This window comes from Callorhinchus milii, unplaced genomic scaffold (assembly GCF_018977255.1).
Source record: "Callorhinchus milii isolate IMCB2004 unplaced genomic scaffold, IMCB_Cmil_1.0 Scaffold2, whole genome shotgun sequence".
NCBI classification, from domain to species: domain Eukaryota; kingdom Metazoa; phylum Chordata; class Chondrichthyes; order Chimaeriformes; family Callorhinchidae; genus Callorhinchus; species Callorhinchus milii.
This window is the reverse complement of record NW_024704743.1, coordinates 49,061,666-49,077,615: the sequence shown is the minus strand read 5'-3', so window position 1 is coordinate 49,077,615 and position 15,950 is coordinate 49,061,666. Positions and strand designations below refer to the sequence as shown.

The 15,950-nt window shown below is 41.9% G+C and overlaps 1 protein-coding gene across 1 annotated transcript in view; it reads left to right on the top strand.

Annotated features, from left to right (window-relative positions):
* Positions 1–15,950, top strand: part of LOC103183180 (dual 3',5'-cyclic-AMP and -GMP phosphodiesterase 11A-like) — a 129,876-nt gene that overhangs the window by 86,547 nt on the left and 27,379 nt on the right. Inside the window, exons 15-18 of the mRNA XM_007900515.2 lie at positions 3,329–3,429; positions 5,458–5,535; positions 6,298–6,361; positions 9,297–9,371. Of these exons, the coding sequence (XP_007898706.2) occupies positions 3,329–3,429; positions 5,458–5,535; positions 6,298–6,361; positions 9,297–9,371 (318 nt within the window). The remainder of the gene's footprint in view (positions 1–3,328; positions 3,430–5,457; positions 5,536–6,297; positions 6,362–9,296; positions 9,372–15,950) is intronic.

The window sequence follows — 15,950 nt, the reverse complement described above, 5'->3', positions numbered from 1 at the left end:
CAAGTAAAGTATTTTGTTTCAGACATGAAGAAAAAAAATTGTATTTTTACAGCACCTTTAAGCATCTTGAACTTTGTTATTGGGAAGTTATGGGGCACACATTGATTGCAGCTTTTGCCTGCAAATGCACAGTCTCTACACTTTACAAAAAACTCTGTGAAGCACTGTGAGACATTTGGACGTGATAAGGATTATTCTTATTATATCTTCAATTTAGAAGAATTGAGCAAATAGGAAATGTAGGAGAAATATTATTAGTGAAAGATTGATAGGCACATGGAACAAGAAACTACTGTACAAAGGAACTGGGAAAATCAAATAAAAGTTTCAGGATTATTCAATTTAGAGGTAAGTATATCCAAATAATCTTTTGGGTAATTGGATGTGAGGCTCGGTGGACTGATGGTCTATTCCTGCCTGAATTGTTACTCTGGGACTATAAATTGAAAGACTAAGACTGGTTCCTTGAAAAAAGTATTGGACAAAGATATTTTTTCATTTTATGAGAACGCAGCATTTGCAAACATTTCTTGTGTCATGTGCCCATAATAATTATAAGCAGGACTTCTACCTTCTCCTCTCAGAGAGATAGAAAGGTTTGTCAAGAATTCGCTGCCAGGTTTTCGAGCATATGGCTGGGAGAAGAAGGGGGTGCTTTCCTGAGGTGAATATCTCTTACATCTTAACAAGTATTTCTGGAATAATTGTCACCTCAGTGCCACTCTATAGGCTTCTCTTGACACTTTCTAAACATAGCTATGATGTTTACAATTGGCATATTTGAATTAGCGGCCAGACCACTTCTTGTAAGGGTCAAGAGTCTTATTTCCTGCTAAACCAATGTTTGCAAATCCATTTTGATAGTGTGCTAAACTTCAAGCAGAGCATATCGTAGGGCTGTTCAGAATCACTTACAGCATGCCCACATTCTCATCAATTACTCGATTTGCACAAACAATTTCCCTACTAAAAGTTTTAACCACTGATGCACCGAAAATACACCTCATTGTTTCATTTTATCAAAAAAAATTTAAAATGTATTTATTTGGAGTTGAAGTACAGATCAGCTATGATCTAATGGAATGGCGGAACAAGCTGGAGGGGCTGAATGGCCTACTCCTGTTCCTATGTTGCTATGTCTGAAACAAACTTAACTTGTGATTGTGAATGGAGCATTGCTACTGTTAAACAAATCTGTACTTCCCTTTGTGTTTTTAGATGTTTTGTGGTGGCTAGTGCTGCATATATTTGGCCTCTTTATTGGAGCTTCTCATATGCTTTACCACCATTATAATGTGGACATGTTGGACTGACTGATGGCTGTTTATTCAGCATTAAGGGTTTGTTCTCCCCTTGTCAGTGAATTTATGACCTTCGGTGGCGAGTGTGTATTATTCTTCGCCTATTGATAAATGGACTGACCTTTGACAGTGAATGCTTACAATAGGATTTCTCACTATAAGTCCACACTGTCAAAAGTCTAAAAGAAGCAAATGGGGAAAAAAAGTGCTTGCTGCTATTCACATTGAAAGTAATTATTAACAGAATGGAAATGCAGTGAAATGTTCATAACATATTTCACTCAAGGCTTGTTTGCTGAGCCCAAATAGCCTCAGATAGTTAGAGCCAAGTAATTCACAAGGGCATCATAAATTCGTACTTTTTCTCCTTCTGGTTTCATCATCAGCATCTTCTTGCTGTTGTGTAGCTCCTATTGCCTGATTGATTTAAACAGATTATGCTCCTGAGAGCATTTTTTAAATGCTTTGGTGGTACTAAGTACAATTTTAATTTGGGCTAAATAGAGCCAGTATTTAACGCTGATATTTGTCTTTAAAAATGTCACATGGACATTGTATCTTCTGCTTGATAAGCATTGCCACCAGCCATCAACATTGAGTGGAAAGTCTGAACTGGCGATAAATATGTCATGTGGATATTTTTAGCCTAAAAAAAAGTGTTAGCTTCAGCGTTGAACAGTCCCAACTTCCGCACAAGAAAACACATATACCCTTCTACAAAATCATATACCCTTCTATGTGCCATACAGAATGACCACATCTTCTGACTACCATTTGGCAATAAGGTTCATTTCAAGAGTAAACTGAGAATAATTTATCAAAAAGAAATCCCTAAGGTTGTCCAGAACCACATCCCACAAACATTTAATGTACAAACTTGCTTTGCTTCTCAATATCTGGAGTTATCTGAAAGTTCAGTTAAATCCTGATAAACATAAAACAAAAGCAGGAGTCGCTGGGAACACTCAGCAGGTCAGGCAGCATCTATGGAGAAAGCAAAGTGAGTCAACGTTTCGGGTCCACAAAGGGTCGTGGACGAAGGGCTTCTGACAAAGGGCCATGGACCTGAAATGTTGACTCACAGAATATACAGTAAAGTGAACTGACTGTATGTTTTGTGGGCAAACCGTAGCAGCCAATTGCGCGCAGTCGTGTTCCACCAATAGTCGTGGATTAAGTGACCAAATTATTATTTTTAAAACATCAATTGTAATTATTTTTTGAAGCGACTATTACCCCTGGAAAAGTGATCTGCCAATCGACTAATGTAATTATAATATTTAAATAATATTTTTTTAAAAAACAAGCCAAGAATTGATTTAGAAACACATGGGTAAAATTCGCGATATTCCTTAAAGCATTCCTTAAAATCTTCAAGAAATGCCAGCAGGTGGCGACCCTCTCCAGGTAACTGGTGTGTTCCTTTCAGGATCCTAGCATTTTCATAGATCCTGAAGCAAGTGATTTGTTTTGTAATAAATATTAGGCCCTGTATCAAACTCCAGATTCTATTGTTTGTTTGGAACCATTTAAAGTTAAGAAGGCGTAGAGTTGATAATGAGATTAAGTGGACTGAAGGGGTTCCTTCATTCAAACTAATCTTGTGACCACATGTGATCTTTATATTGCTGTATTGCTTTATGTTACTGTATTTAATACAGTAATATAATACAGTAATATTTAATTTTTAATTGCTTTCCCAGGGTTGATCTGTCTAGGCGGGCTGAAATTCCCTAGGCCAACAAAATTAACTTATAATGAGGAGATGGGCCAAAGCTTGACAGGATCACATGTGTTATGTTCTCTGCGGGGAGTGTATTTGTATTTAAAAACATACTTTTTTGCTGATTTTCATCTCAATATAACTTTTTTTTAAAGAAATATTCATCGGAGAAATTGAAATGAACACATAAATAAATGAAACCAAGGAATGCAATTTAATTTCTATGTCTCATACTTTGTGTCAAACTCAAAGTTTCTGTATAAGGGACTTGCATTAAACTGTATTTTTTTTCCTTTTAATTTAGGGTCACAACATTTTTGCGAACCTATCTTCCAAAGAGTACAGTGATATGATGCAACTGCTGAAGCAAGCCATACTGTCCACTGACCTCATGTTGTATTTTGAGTGAGTGTTTGGATTGATTATAAATACTTTTTTTTGTCACCAAGTATCTGACACAAGCTAAGAGTGTCTAAACTAGACCTGGAGTCGCGCACATATATATAAATTAAATATATATATATATATATGCCACCTACACGTGGAAATTTCCCTGTGTCTGGAATACGCACTCTCTCCCTGGAGGGACACACCCTGCTTACCTAATTTTGAGGTGTATTAGACACAGATTGGCAAGAGGCAAGGCTTGGGGGGACTAGACTGTGTATTGGGGGTATTGCTGGAATCCAACAACTATAACTGTATAACGTACCATGGAGCTTGCATTCCTGTTCCCAGCGATTGGTCTGCAACTTATAGTTAATATTTTTATATTAGATCTATTAGAAATCCAACACTTTCCCAGATACATCTCAAGGTGACCCAGTAAAACTCTGCTCAGATCCTGATTATGGGGAATCTCCTCCTGCATTCTGAGAAACTTCTTTATGAGTGATCCAACTTCATGAAAATCGGAAATTAACTCACCATCTGAGCGGAGGTCCACTGGGTTGGTCTGAGACTCATTAGGGTAGGTGCAAAATTTCATATTTCTGATTCCTGTTACAAATTCCTGCACTTTAGATCCAAATACTAAAAAAGAAGCAATGCGATTCATCAGATGTATTGATGATGTCTCTGTCACTGGAAATTCTGTTGGGGTGACCTTGGTTTGTATGCTTGCTCACAAAGATAAATTAGACTGTCTGTTTCTTTATCGCGTTCAGTGACAGGATTAATGCTGACTAATGTTGAGCACTATCATACGTGGATACGACATGTTGTCAATTCAGGTATGTTCTAACCTGATTAGATTCCAAATACATTTGCAAAAGTCCTGCAAAACTACTGATTTTCCACATACCTAGCTCTGATGTCAGTCTTACTCAATTTATAGACTCTTGTCTCTGACTCAGAAAGTTACAGGTTCAAGACTCTTGTCAGGACTTTGAGCTCAAAGTTTTGGACTGGGGTGTGTTTGATTGTCAGAGGTTCCGTCCTTTGGATAAGGTATTAAACTGAGGTCCCATCTACTTGTTCAGGTGGATATTAAACATCCTATGGCACTATTCGAAAAGAGATGGGAGTTTCTCCTTGTGTCCTGGCCAATAAACCTTCAGATTAATTGGTCATTGACATCCTTTGAGACGTCTCAACAACAACAACAACAACAAGATTTCATTTATAGAGCGCCTTTCACATCGGGAGGACGTCCCAAGGCGCTGGACAGTTGGATCAGGATCTGAGCAGGGAGGAAATGGTCAGGGTGAGGGGAGGGAAGGGAGGGAGTGAGGAGGGGGTAGAGAGTCGAGAGGGGAGCTGAAGGCACGGTCAAAGAGAAAGGTCTTGAGACCGGCCTTGAAGGAGGAAAGGGAGGAAGCAAGGCAAAGGCACTGGGGGATGGAGATGGAATGTCTCAAAGATGTAATAAAGCACTATATCAAATGCAAAGATTATTATTATTATCCTCCAGGGAGAGAGTGCGCATTCCATTCCAACAATCTGTCTCTGGAATTTCCATGTGTAGGTGGGATGCATGGAATTCTCAATTTGGTTGGATACCCTTAAGCACGGAGATGGGCTTCCGTATGTGTCAGACACCCAGCTGACCGAAAAAAAATTGAAGTCTGTCTGCCTATTTGGATGCCATGGCACTACTTAAAAAGAGAAGGTCAACAATCCCCCAGATAAAATTGGACATTCTGGCCAATTTCTGACCACATTCTGGCTGTAGGGTTGTTTGTGGGACAGCTGTGTTCGTCTACAAATACACAGTTATTTACTTCACAGTAAGATTCTGTGAAACACTTTGAAAAGTCTCCTCCTGGCGTGAAACAAGCTACATCAAATGCAAGGATTATGTATTTATTATAAATCCTTTGAAGTTTTGCCATTATGATAAGGTGCCATATCAAATGTAGGGTTTATTATCATGTTGCATTACTGCTCGACACAGATACAATAAAATAATTAATTTTTCTCATTTAAATTCAGGAAGCGCACAAAGTTCTTTGAATATGTCATGTCTGGAGAGCACAACTGGCGTCTTGAGAAGCGCAGGGAAATGTTGAGGTAAGTGAAACTTCCAAAATTGTTTTATTTATCACAAAGGGATATGATTATCATAATACAGTAACATGATTAGATAATTATACTCCATTGTACTGTAATGAATCTGAACCTCAAAAAGATAAGCAACACATCAAATGAGAACAATAACTTCTTGTTGGCTTAGTGTTTAGCTTTGCTGACTTACTTTGGCTTGTTTTCAAACCAATATTAACACTTACCTTTAAACTACCCAGAAGCCTAAATGTCCACCTAGTCTTAGCCTTTAGGACTATTTTTATCTCAAGATTAAAAATCATCCAGGACTGTGGAAAATTCTTAAATTCAGCATTAAATTTGAAAGCTTCCAAATTATGATGAGATTTACCAATTTTCCGCAATTCCTGAATTGTGGAATGGAAAATTATTAAATTCAACCTTCATTTATAAGAACTACGGAAAAATAACTTCCAAATTAAGTCAACTTACAAAGCTTTCTATCCATATCTTTGGGTTCACTCCCAGTTAAACCACTAGACAAATAAGTACATATATGGGAGCAAATTATATGAAGTAAAAAAATATATATGTTTTGACGAAAACAGAAGGAGCAGGAAGAGAACATTTCCTTCTTCAGAGGAAAACAAAGAGATAATATAATGAATCATTTTAAATTGTGGCTGTAACTACCATGTTCAGAGAGTTTCCCTTGTTTTCTGGACTCGTTCTGTCCCTTTATCTTGATCTGCCAGGAAATAATTGTTAATTTTATTTTGATAACTTCAGATCTATGCTGATGACGGCTTGTGATTTAGGAGCTGTCACAAAGCCTTGGGAGATATCAAAGCAGGTGAGGATTGGAAAAGTATTCCTACATTTAAATGATACAGTATTTACAAATTCTATAAATATTAATAAACAGGTCAGCCCCATTATAAAACGATCAGTTGGCTCAAATCTTTCAGCAGCTGTGTTGTAAGTGAGGAAATGGCCAACTTTTAGGTTGACAGGATCACTGCTGATATCATTTCCTGCAATGCTATGCGTACAAATTGTGGGCAAGAAGCACCTCTGACATCATGTACTTTGTGAATTGATATCAGCCGTGTTTCCTTTGCATCGCCCATGTCTTGAATATTTATTCATCACCATTTATTGGGCAGATCTGGACATGAAAGCCATGCTTCTTGAAATAAAAATGACAAAGTTAAATTTTTATCCTTTCTACCCCACATCTGCACCATGACCTGCTCTGCCTTCCCCCACCTCCACAACGTTGCCCGGCTCCGACACTGTCTCACACCGCAGGCCTCCGAAACCCTCATACATGCTTCCATTACATCGAGGCTCGACTATGCAAACTCAACGCTTGTCGGCCTCCCCAACTCCTCCCTCCATAGGCTGCAGATCATCCAGAACTTTGCAGCCCGTGTCCTCTCCTGTACTAGGCTCCGTGACCCTATCACCCCCATCCTTGCCCAACTTCACTGGCTTCCCATCACACAGAGGATACAGTTTAAGATCCTGGTCCTCACCTTCAAAGCCCTCCACGATCTTGCTCCCCCTACCTCTCCGACCTCCTAACCCCCTACCATTCTGTTCGCTCCCTCCACTCAGAGGGCTCTGGCCAGCTTCATGTCCCCTGCCTTACTTTCCCCACTATCGGTGGGCGGGCCTTCTGCCACTCTGCACCCACCCTCTGGAACTCCATCCCGCACTCCCTCTTTCTCACCCCTTCGCCACCTTCAAGACCCACCTCAAGACCCTCCTATTCGACCGTGCTTTTGATCTTCCTGCTTGCCCCCGTGCGTTTCACCCTCCCTCACACCACCCCCCAGCTCGGGTCCGTAACTCTATCTGTCCAGCTCCTTGGGACATCCTCCCGATGTGAAGGGCGCTATATAAATGTAATTTTGTTGTTGTTGTCTATTAAAAATACGGTTGATAAATTAGACTCATTTGCATAGGAGTTTGTGTGAACAGTTTATGATAATGCGAAACCGACCTGACATCGATTGTAGTGTACAGTAAAGCCCATTTTGTTGTTAAAAAAACACAACTGTTAAGCTATATAAGAAATATTAGTTTATTCATTAATTCAAAAGTCTTGAAGGAGATGGAGAAGATGTGTGTATTTGAGCATAGTGTGGATCAGTGATAGTTCTATCATCAATACAATGCACTTTTTGTTCTATAGTGAAATGTTTCTTTTTCTAATGTATTTAGTATAGTAGGTCATAATTTGGAGTTACTGTACTATTATTATATGATTACACCAAGATTCACCAGAGGATTTGCAAATGGTGAATGCTGCTCAGATGTGACTTAACAGAATTCGAAATTGAGACCAGTATCCACGCAGAATTGCAGAGGGGGGTTTGCAGCATATCCAGGAATCGCTATTTACAAATCCTTTTGAGAATCTCGTAAATCAGTTCCCTAATATCGTAGTTATGGAAAAATAATCTCCATAAAAAGGGTTCTTTCTGCCCAGCAATCAGAATGGATTTCTGTTTTCATATTTCCTTATTCATAATTTACCATGTAAGGTACCAGGACAGAAAGTGGAATGGCCGCAGTGTGATCTGAGCTTTATACTTTGGGCATCTGTTACTTTTCCCTTGATGTTTAACACAAGAAGCACTGTGATATCAATAGAAACAAATACAAGATGCAAGTGAAGTGTTGAAGTGCAAAGCTGAGCAATCTAGAGCGATGCAATGTAACAATATTATACAGTGTAACCGCGTGATACACTTGAGCATTAATATATTCCAGCAAAACCATTCTAGCAACAGTGTTAACTGCTGAATTACAATAGTCCCCACAATATCCTGTGATATTTCAAAATCCTGTACAGCGCCCTTGGCAATAAGCAACAAGTACCCACTCAATATTATGATGTGGACATCAAGTATAGAAAATGTCCTAAGTTAATTACTGTACCCTGCAAATTAGATAAAGGAAAGTAATTGCTCTTTGAATTATTACACCTAATCTCATTCAGAATGGTAAAAAAGTGATTCATTTGATTGTGTGAATTATTAAGCAATCTATTTAACTATACTGGAACCTATTTACATATGCAACAAAGCCTTGTTCCATTTATTCAGCCAGTGATGACTGTGTTTTCTGCTCATATGTGAATTAATTCTTATTTTCTTTTGGCCGAAGAGGCACATCATTTTATGCATGCTGACGTGGCGCAGGAATGTTTTTATGACATAATGATTTTCCTGCACTAGAATGGTGTATTTCAATTTGAATGACACGTTGCACCCAGATCCTTTTCAAACAATAAAAGGTGTGCTAAGTCATTTTCATTTGTTGATGAGAGGCTTGTAAATAAATGGATTCTCTCGTGGCATGTCGTCCAGTGACCTCCACACATGTGTGTTTTCTGAACTTGCTGACTCAATGATATGGGTGTGGATTGTGTCATTATCTGACATTTGACTGAAGTGAAGCAAGACAGGAATGTCTGTTTTTTTTTCTCTCAATTTTACTGCTCACCATTTGACACCACTCAATATTATGGTTTAGATTTCAAGTGGAGAACATTTCCTAAGTGAATTTCTGTACCCTGCAAATGTATAGGGGATCAATTTATGGTCTTTATAACAGTTTAATGTGATAATTATCACTGTGTGATGACTACTGGATTTTGCTGCTAATGAATGCAATGCACCACTACATTCAATAGGCGAAATTGCTACATTCAGAATATGATTTGCACTTGATCAGTCTGGGACAAATATACACAACAGTTTTGTACTATATTGTAGGTAGCTGAACTGGTAACCAGTGAGTTCTTTGAACAAGGAGACAGAGAGCGTGCTGAGTTGAAGTTAACGCCAGCTGTAAGTATTATTTTAAAGTCTCACCCCTTAAATTTTGTCCTTCACTTATTATTCCTTTTATTCATTTCCCTTATCATTATCACTTGCCAGCACTCAATATCTTGTTCAGCACTGTCTGGAGACTTACAAATTGAGGGGGATTCACACTATTCAAGTTAATTGGGAAGTCGACACTTTAATAATTATCTCATATATTTCTTTCACTCAGCTGTGGGACACTGTCTTGAAATATTATGCAGTAGGGGAGACTGGCTCACAATTCACAGTCTAAAATGTCAATCCCACTGGTTTATACAAGGCAAATACGCTTAAACCCTGGTAGGCTAGACCAATGGGTGGGAGAGGGGAGAGATTGAGTCTTGCGAGCTGTAATTTCTGGCTAATTGTAATTACAATGTTGGTGCTGACATTTACCAGCTTTTTTCTGCAACTTTTTCAGTGTCACAAAATGCCAGCCAATACCGGTACTGGCAATGAAACCTTGGGCAAGTTTCCATACTCCACACGCCTAATAATAATCCCTCCAAAACAAAACAATAATAAATGTGTCCCACAAACAGTCATGGTCATTTTCAATCCACGACTGTTTGTAGGACACGGCTGTGCGAAATTGGCTGCCGCGTTTCGCCCACAAATATACGGTCAATTCACTTTACAGCATATTCTGTGAAGCGCTTTGAGACGTCTAGAAAACCTGAAAAGCGCTATATCAAATGCAAAGATTATTATTATTATGCAATTGTTTGTATCCCGTGAGCAGATGCTAGTGAATATGCTATTTTCTGCTCGCAGGATTCAAACTGAGTCAAAGTGAATACCTGGCCACTGAAGGCCAGCAAGGAAGGTGAGGTGGAGACACGGACTAGGAGAGTGGTCGGTGAGAGTTTACATGTGTGTGGGTGTGCGGAAATGTTTCTGGTTCGGGACCGGTCTGCCTTAGGTATGAATTTCAGATAATCCAGGATTTTCTGTAACTGGTCTTAACCATTATGGTGTAAGTGGCTGGCTACTTAATGATCAAATTGATTACCGGAGAACCAACATTTCTCTTGATCTTTTTAAGAATTTTTCAAATTTCTATATGATCTTACATTTTAAGAAAATGATCTAGGGGCTAGGGGTATGAGAAATAAGTCAGAGGGCAAATACATTTGAATTCACTGATTCAAGCGGTTTGGACTGAAACTAATTCAGAACCGTATTCTGTCATTATTCCTAACTTGGCAGTAAATCCTGTGAAGCACTTTGAGATGTCCACTTGTTCTGTACCAAAAATAGAAATTATTTACTTATTATTTATGATTCACATCTGTGTTAGGTATTGGTGTGGCTCCAATGTGTGTTGTGGCACAGTAATTTCATCATATGCTCTGGTATAGTACCCGCAGCAGAGAACACACCAACTTAAAATATTAAATGAATCTTAGTGGAGGCAGTCAAAGCAGAATGAAAATTGGTAGTTGTATGGATAATTCTCACACTGCATCACAAGAGCACAAGACAAAGTTCAAGATGGTGTCCATTGAATGGAACTGGATTTTCCAACAGTGAGACTTTCTTACACTATGACATGTATTTTGCTTTACATGTGGATCGTGGGATGTTTACGGGGAGATGAAATTAATTGAGCAAAATGTCCTTCTGCAGAGTGGATGTTAATAGGCATCCTGTCCACAGACTCTTGTGACCCTATTCCTCACCTTCTTTGAGCACCTCACCCTCTACCATCCTTCTTCTCTCTTCCTCAAAATCCTCCTAGTTTCCCGCCTCTCCAACCTCCTGGCTTCTTCCTCATTGATATCTCCTCTCTCCTCTCATCCCTGTCCCTCTGCACTGAGCGCCTGATTTCAACCTCCACCTAAACTCCCCTTGCACCACCTCCTCGGATTTCACTGCCTTCCTCTCCTCCCTAAACCTCAACCTCCACATCATCTAACCGACCCACAACCGTGGCCACCCCCTCGACCTCGTTATCACACACGGCCTTGACATTTCCGACCTGTCTATCACGGACAAGGCCATCTCGGACCACTTCTTCATTTCCCTCTCCTCCCGCATTCCTCTCCCCTCTTCCAAGCACTCCAGTTGTTTTTTTCATCCCCTGGAAAAAGTTTCCCCCTGATTCCCTCAAAAATACCCTCTCTTCCTCGGACCTCCTCTCCCTCTGGCCCTCCACCCGCAGCGATCCTGATGCAGCCATCATGCTGCTGAATGACCGTTTCTCCACAACCTTCAATTCCCTGGCTCCCCTGAAATCCAGGGTTGTTTCCAAACCTACCTGTACCCCCACCAGTCATCTCCGTTCACTTAAAACCCAATCCTGGACACTCAAGCGCAGATGGCAGAAATCCAGCCTCACAATTCACCCCCAGCTGTGGCTTGAGCACCTCCACACCTACTGCCTCTCCCTTTCACAGGCCAAAACTGACTTTTACTTCAAAGTCATCTTGGAGGCAAACAAGAATCCAAAGACGCTGTTTTCCACACCCCATCACCTCCTCCATGCACCCTGTCAAGCTCCCTTGTCAAAGTCACAAACGACATTCTGTCTATCTGTGACCAAGGCTCCCTCTGCCTCCTCGTCCTCCTGGATATCTCTGCTGCGTTTGACACAGTTGACTACGCCATCCTTCTCCACCGCCTCTCCTCTCTCATCCACCTTAGTGGAACCACACGCACATGGTTCAAGTCCAACTTAACCAACCGCCTCTATTTCTTCTCAGCAAATGGTTTCTTCTCCCACTCCCACCTGGTCACCTACAGGATACCCCAGGGCTCCATCCTTGGCCCACTTCTTTTCCTTATCTATATGCTCCCTCTGGGCGATGTCATTGCAGACACGGGGTAAACTTGCACATGTATGTGGAATGACACACAAATCTACTTTGCCTCCACTAGTACCAACTCCAGGTCCACTGATGTTCTATCAGCTTGTCTGGCAGACATCAGGGTCTGGATGAGTTTCCAGCGCCTTGAGGCATCCTCCCGACATGAAAGGCCCTATACAAATGTAATTTTGTTGTTCTTGTTGTTACACATACTTCAGCTGAGTGTGGACAAGAGGAAGCCATACTCCTTGGCTCCCATCAACGTTTTCACTCCTGCGGATCTAAACTCCTCAATCTCCCTGGGCTCTCCCTCAGACATACCGAACCAGTGCGCAACCGAGGTGACTGGTTTAGTTGTGCTTCCTCCACCACATCCGGTCCCTGACCAGGACCAGCTTCTTCCACCTCCGCCACATTGCCCGCCTCTGACCGTATCTTACCACAAATGCAGCTGATACCCTTGTGCTTGCGTTTGTCACCTCCGGCCTGGATTACTCAAACGCACTCCTCGCTGATCTCCCCATCTCCACTATTCACAAGATTCAGCTCATTTAGAACTCTGTCGCCCACATACTGACTCGGATCAAACTCCGTACCCACATCTCACCAGTTCTGGCCAGGCTCCACTGACTCCTCATCACTGAACGGATCGACTTCAAGATCCTCACACTTGTGTTTAAATCCATTCACTCTCTGGCATTTCCCTACCCCTCCAACATCCTCACTCCCCAATCCACCACCCAGTGCCTCCGTTCAACTGGCACCGGTTTCCTGCTCGTCCCTCGCACCCTCTGCCCCACCATTGGAGGTTGTACTTTCAGTCACTATGCCCCAAAACTCTGGAACCTTCTCCCTCAATCCCTCTGTCTTGCCTCCTCTTTCCCCTTTTTCAAATCCTGCCTGAAAACCTTCCTCTTTGACCATGCTTACAGTCACCTCCCCCACCAACCCAGTCAGGATCCACCACTGTTAAGCGCTCTGAGACACTACCGTGTGGCAAAGTCCAAGTTGTTTTTGTCTTGTGATTAGCACTGTAGTGATCAATTGGAATCATATCTTACATTAGAATACATTAGAATATACAGCAGAGAAACAGGGCATTCAGCCCAACTGGTCTAAGGCCGGTGTTTATGCTCCACATGAGCATCTAAATGCATCTATGCTATTTGCCTCAACAACTCCTTGTGATAGCATGTTCCACATTCCCACTATTCTCTGTGTGAAGAAATTTCTTCTAACTTCCCTATTTGATCTATTGTGACTATTTTATTTTATGGCCCCTGGTTCTGGTCTCCTCACAAGTGGAAACGTCTTCCCTATGTCTACCCTATCAAAACCTTTCATCATTTTAAAGACCTCTATCGTCACCCCTTACCTTCCTATTTTTAAGACACGGGGTAAACTTGCACATGTATGTGGAATGACACACAAATCTACTTTGCCTCCACTAGTACCAACTCCAGGTCCACTGATGTTCTATCAGCTTGTCTGGCAGACATCAGGGTCTGGATGAGTTTCCAGCGCCTTGAGGCATCCTCCCGACATGAAAGGCCCTATACAAATGTAATTTTGTTGTTCTTGTTGTTACACATACTTCAGCTGAGTGTGGACAAGAGGAAGCCATACTCCTTGGCTCCCATCAACGTTTTCACTCCTGCGGATCTAAACTCCTCAATCTCCCTGGGCTCTCCCTCAGACATACCGAACCAGTGCGCAACCGAGGTGACTGGTTTAGTTGTGCTTCCTCCACCACATCCGGTCCCTGACCAGGACCAGCTTCTTCCACCTCCGCCACATTGCCCGCCTCTGACCGTATCTTACCACAAATGCAGCTGATACCCTTGTGCTTGCGTTTGTCACCTCCGGCCTGGATTACTCAAACGCACTCCTCGCTGATCTCCCCATCTCCACTATTCACAAGATTCAGCTCATTTAGAACTCTGTCGCCCACATACTGACTCGGATCAAACTCCGTACCCACATCTCACCAGTTCTGGCCAGGCTCCACTGACTCCTCATCACTGAACGGATCGACTTCAAGATCCTCACACTTGTGTTTAAATCCATTCACTCTCTGGCATTTCCCTACCCCTCCAACATCCTCACTCCCCAATCCACCACCCAGTGCCTCCGTTCAACTGGCACCGGTTTCCTGCTCGTCCCTCGCACCCTCTGCCCCACCATTGGAGGTTGTACTTTCAGTCACTATGCCCCAAAACTCTGGAACCTTCTCCCTCAATCCCTCTGTCTTGCCTCCTCTTTCCCCTTTTTCAAATCCTGCCTGAAAACCTTCCTCTTTGACCATGCTTACAGTCACCTCCCCCACCAACCCAGTCAGGATCCACCACTGTTAAGCGCTCTGAGACACTACCGTGTGGCAAAGTCCAAGTTGTTTTTGTCTTGTGATTAGCACTGTAGTGATCAATTGGAATCATATCTTACATTAGAATACATTAGAATATACAGCAGAGAAACAGGGCATTCAGCCCAACTGGTCTAAGGCCGGTGTTTATGCTCCACATGAGCATCTAAATGCATCTATGCTATTTGCCTCAACAACTCCTTGTGATAGCATGTTCCACATTCCCACTATTCTCTGTGTGAAGAAATTTCTTCTAACTTCCCTATTTGATCTATTGTGACTATTTTATTTTATGGCCCCTGGTTCTGGTCTCCTCACAAGTGGAAACGTCTTCCCTATGTCTACCCTATCAAAACCTTTCATCATTTTAAAGACCTCTATCGTCACCCCTTACCTTCCTATTTTTAAGAGAAAAGTGTCCAAGTATGTTCAGCCTTTCCTGATAGGTATATCTGGAACCAGTTCTGGGATCATCCTTGTGAATCTCCTTTGCACCTCTAGTGCCTCTACATCCCTTCTATAATGTGGGGACCAGAACTGCAAACAGTATTCTAAGTGCGGTCAAACCAAGGTTCATAACTTCCCGGCTTTTTATTTCTATCCCTCTAGAAATGAACCCCAATGCCTGGTTTGCTTATTTTTATGGCCTTATTAACCTGCGTTGCTACATTTAGTGAATTGTGTATGTTATCCCTAGGTCACTTTGCTCCTCTACTCCATTTAGGTTTTTATTTTCAAGGATGTATGTGACTTCCTTATTCCTTCTACCAAAATGTACCACCTCAAATTTTTCTACAATGAAATGTATTTGCCATTTAAATGCCCACTCAGCAAGTTTATTACCCTCTTGCTGCAATTTGTTGCATTCCTCCTCTGTATTAGCTATTCCCCCCAATTTGGTAGCAGCATTCGATACGGTCGACCATGCTATCCTCCTCCACCGCTTGTCCTCCCACCTCAACCTTCAAGGCCCTGTCCTTGAGTGGTTTAGGTCGTACCTCTCCCACCGTCTTCATTTGTTTCCACAAACGGCTTTTCCTCCGGCCCCCGCACTGTCTCGTGTGGTGTCCCTCAGGGCTCTGTCCTCGGTCCCCTCCTCTTCACCCTCTATATGCTCCCTCTTGGTGACATCATCCGCAGACATGGGGCTAACTTCCACATGTATGCGGATGACACCCAACTCTACCTTTCCTCCTCTACCCTCAACTCCACGACCACCGATGTCCTGACAGCCTGCCTGTCTGACATCGAGTCCTGGACGAGAGACAACTTTCTTCAGCTCAACGTGCGCAAAACTGAGGCCCTCCTGATTGACTCGTGTTAGCGCCTCCGCACCTCAGGCGCTGACAGCATCAGCATCCAAGGCTGCACTCTCCACCTCTCAAAGCC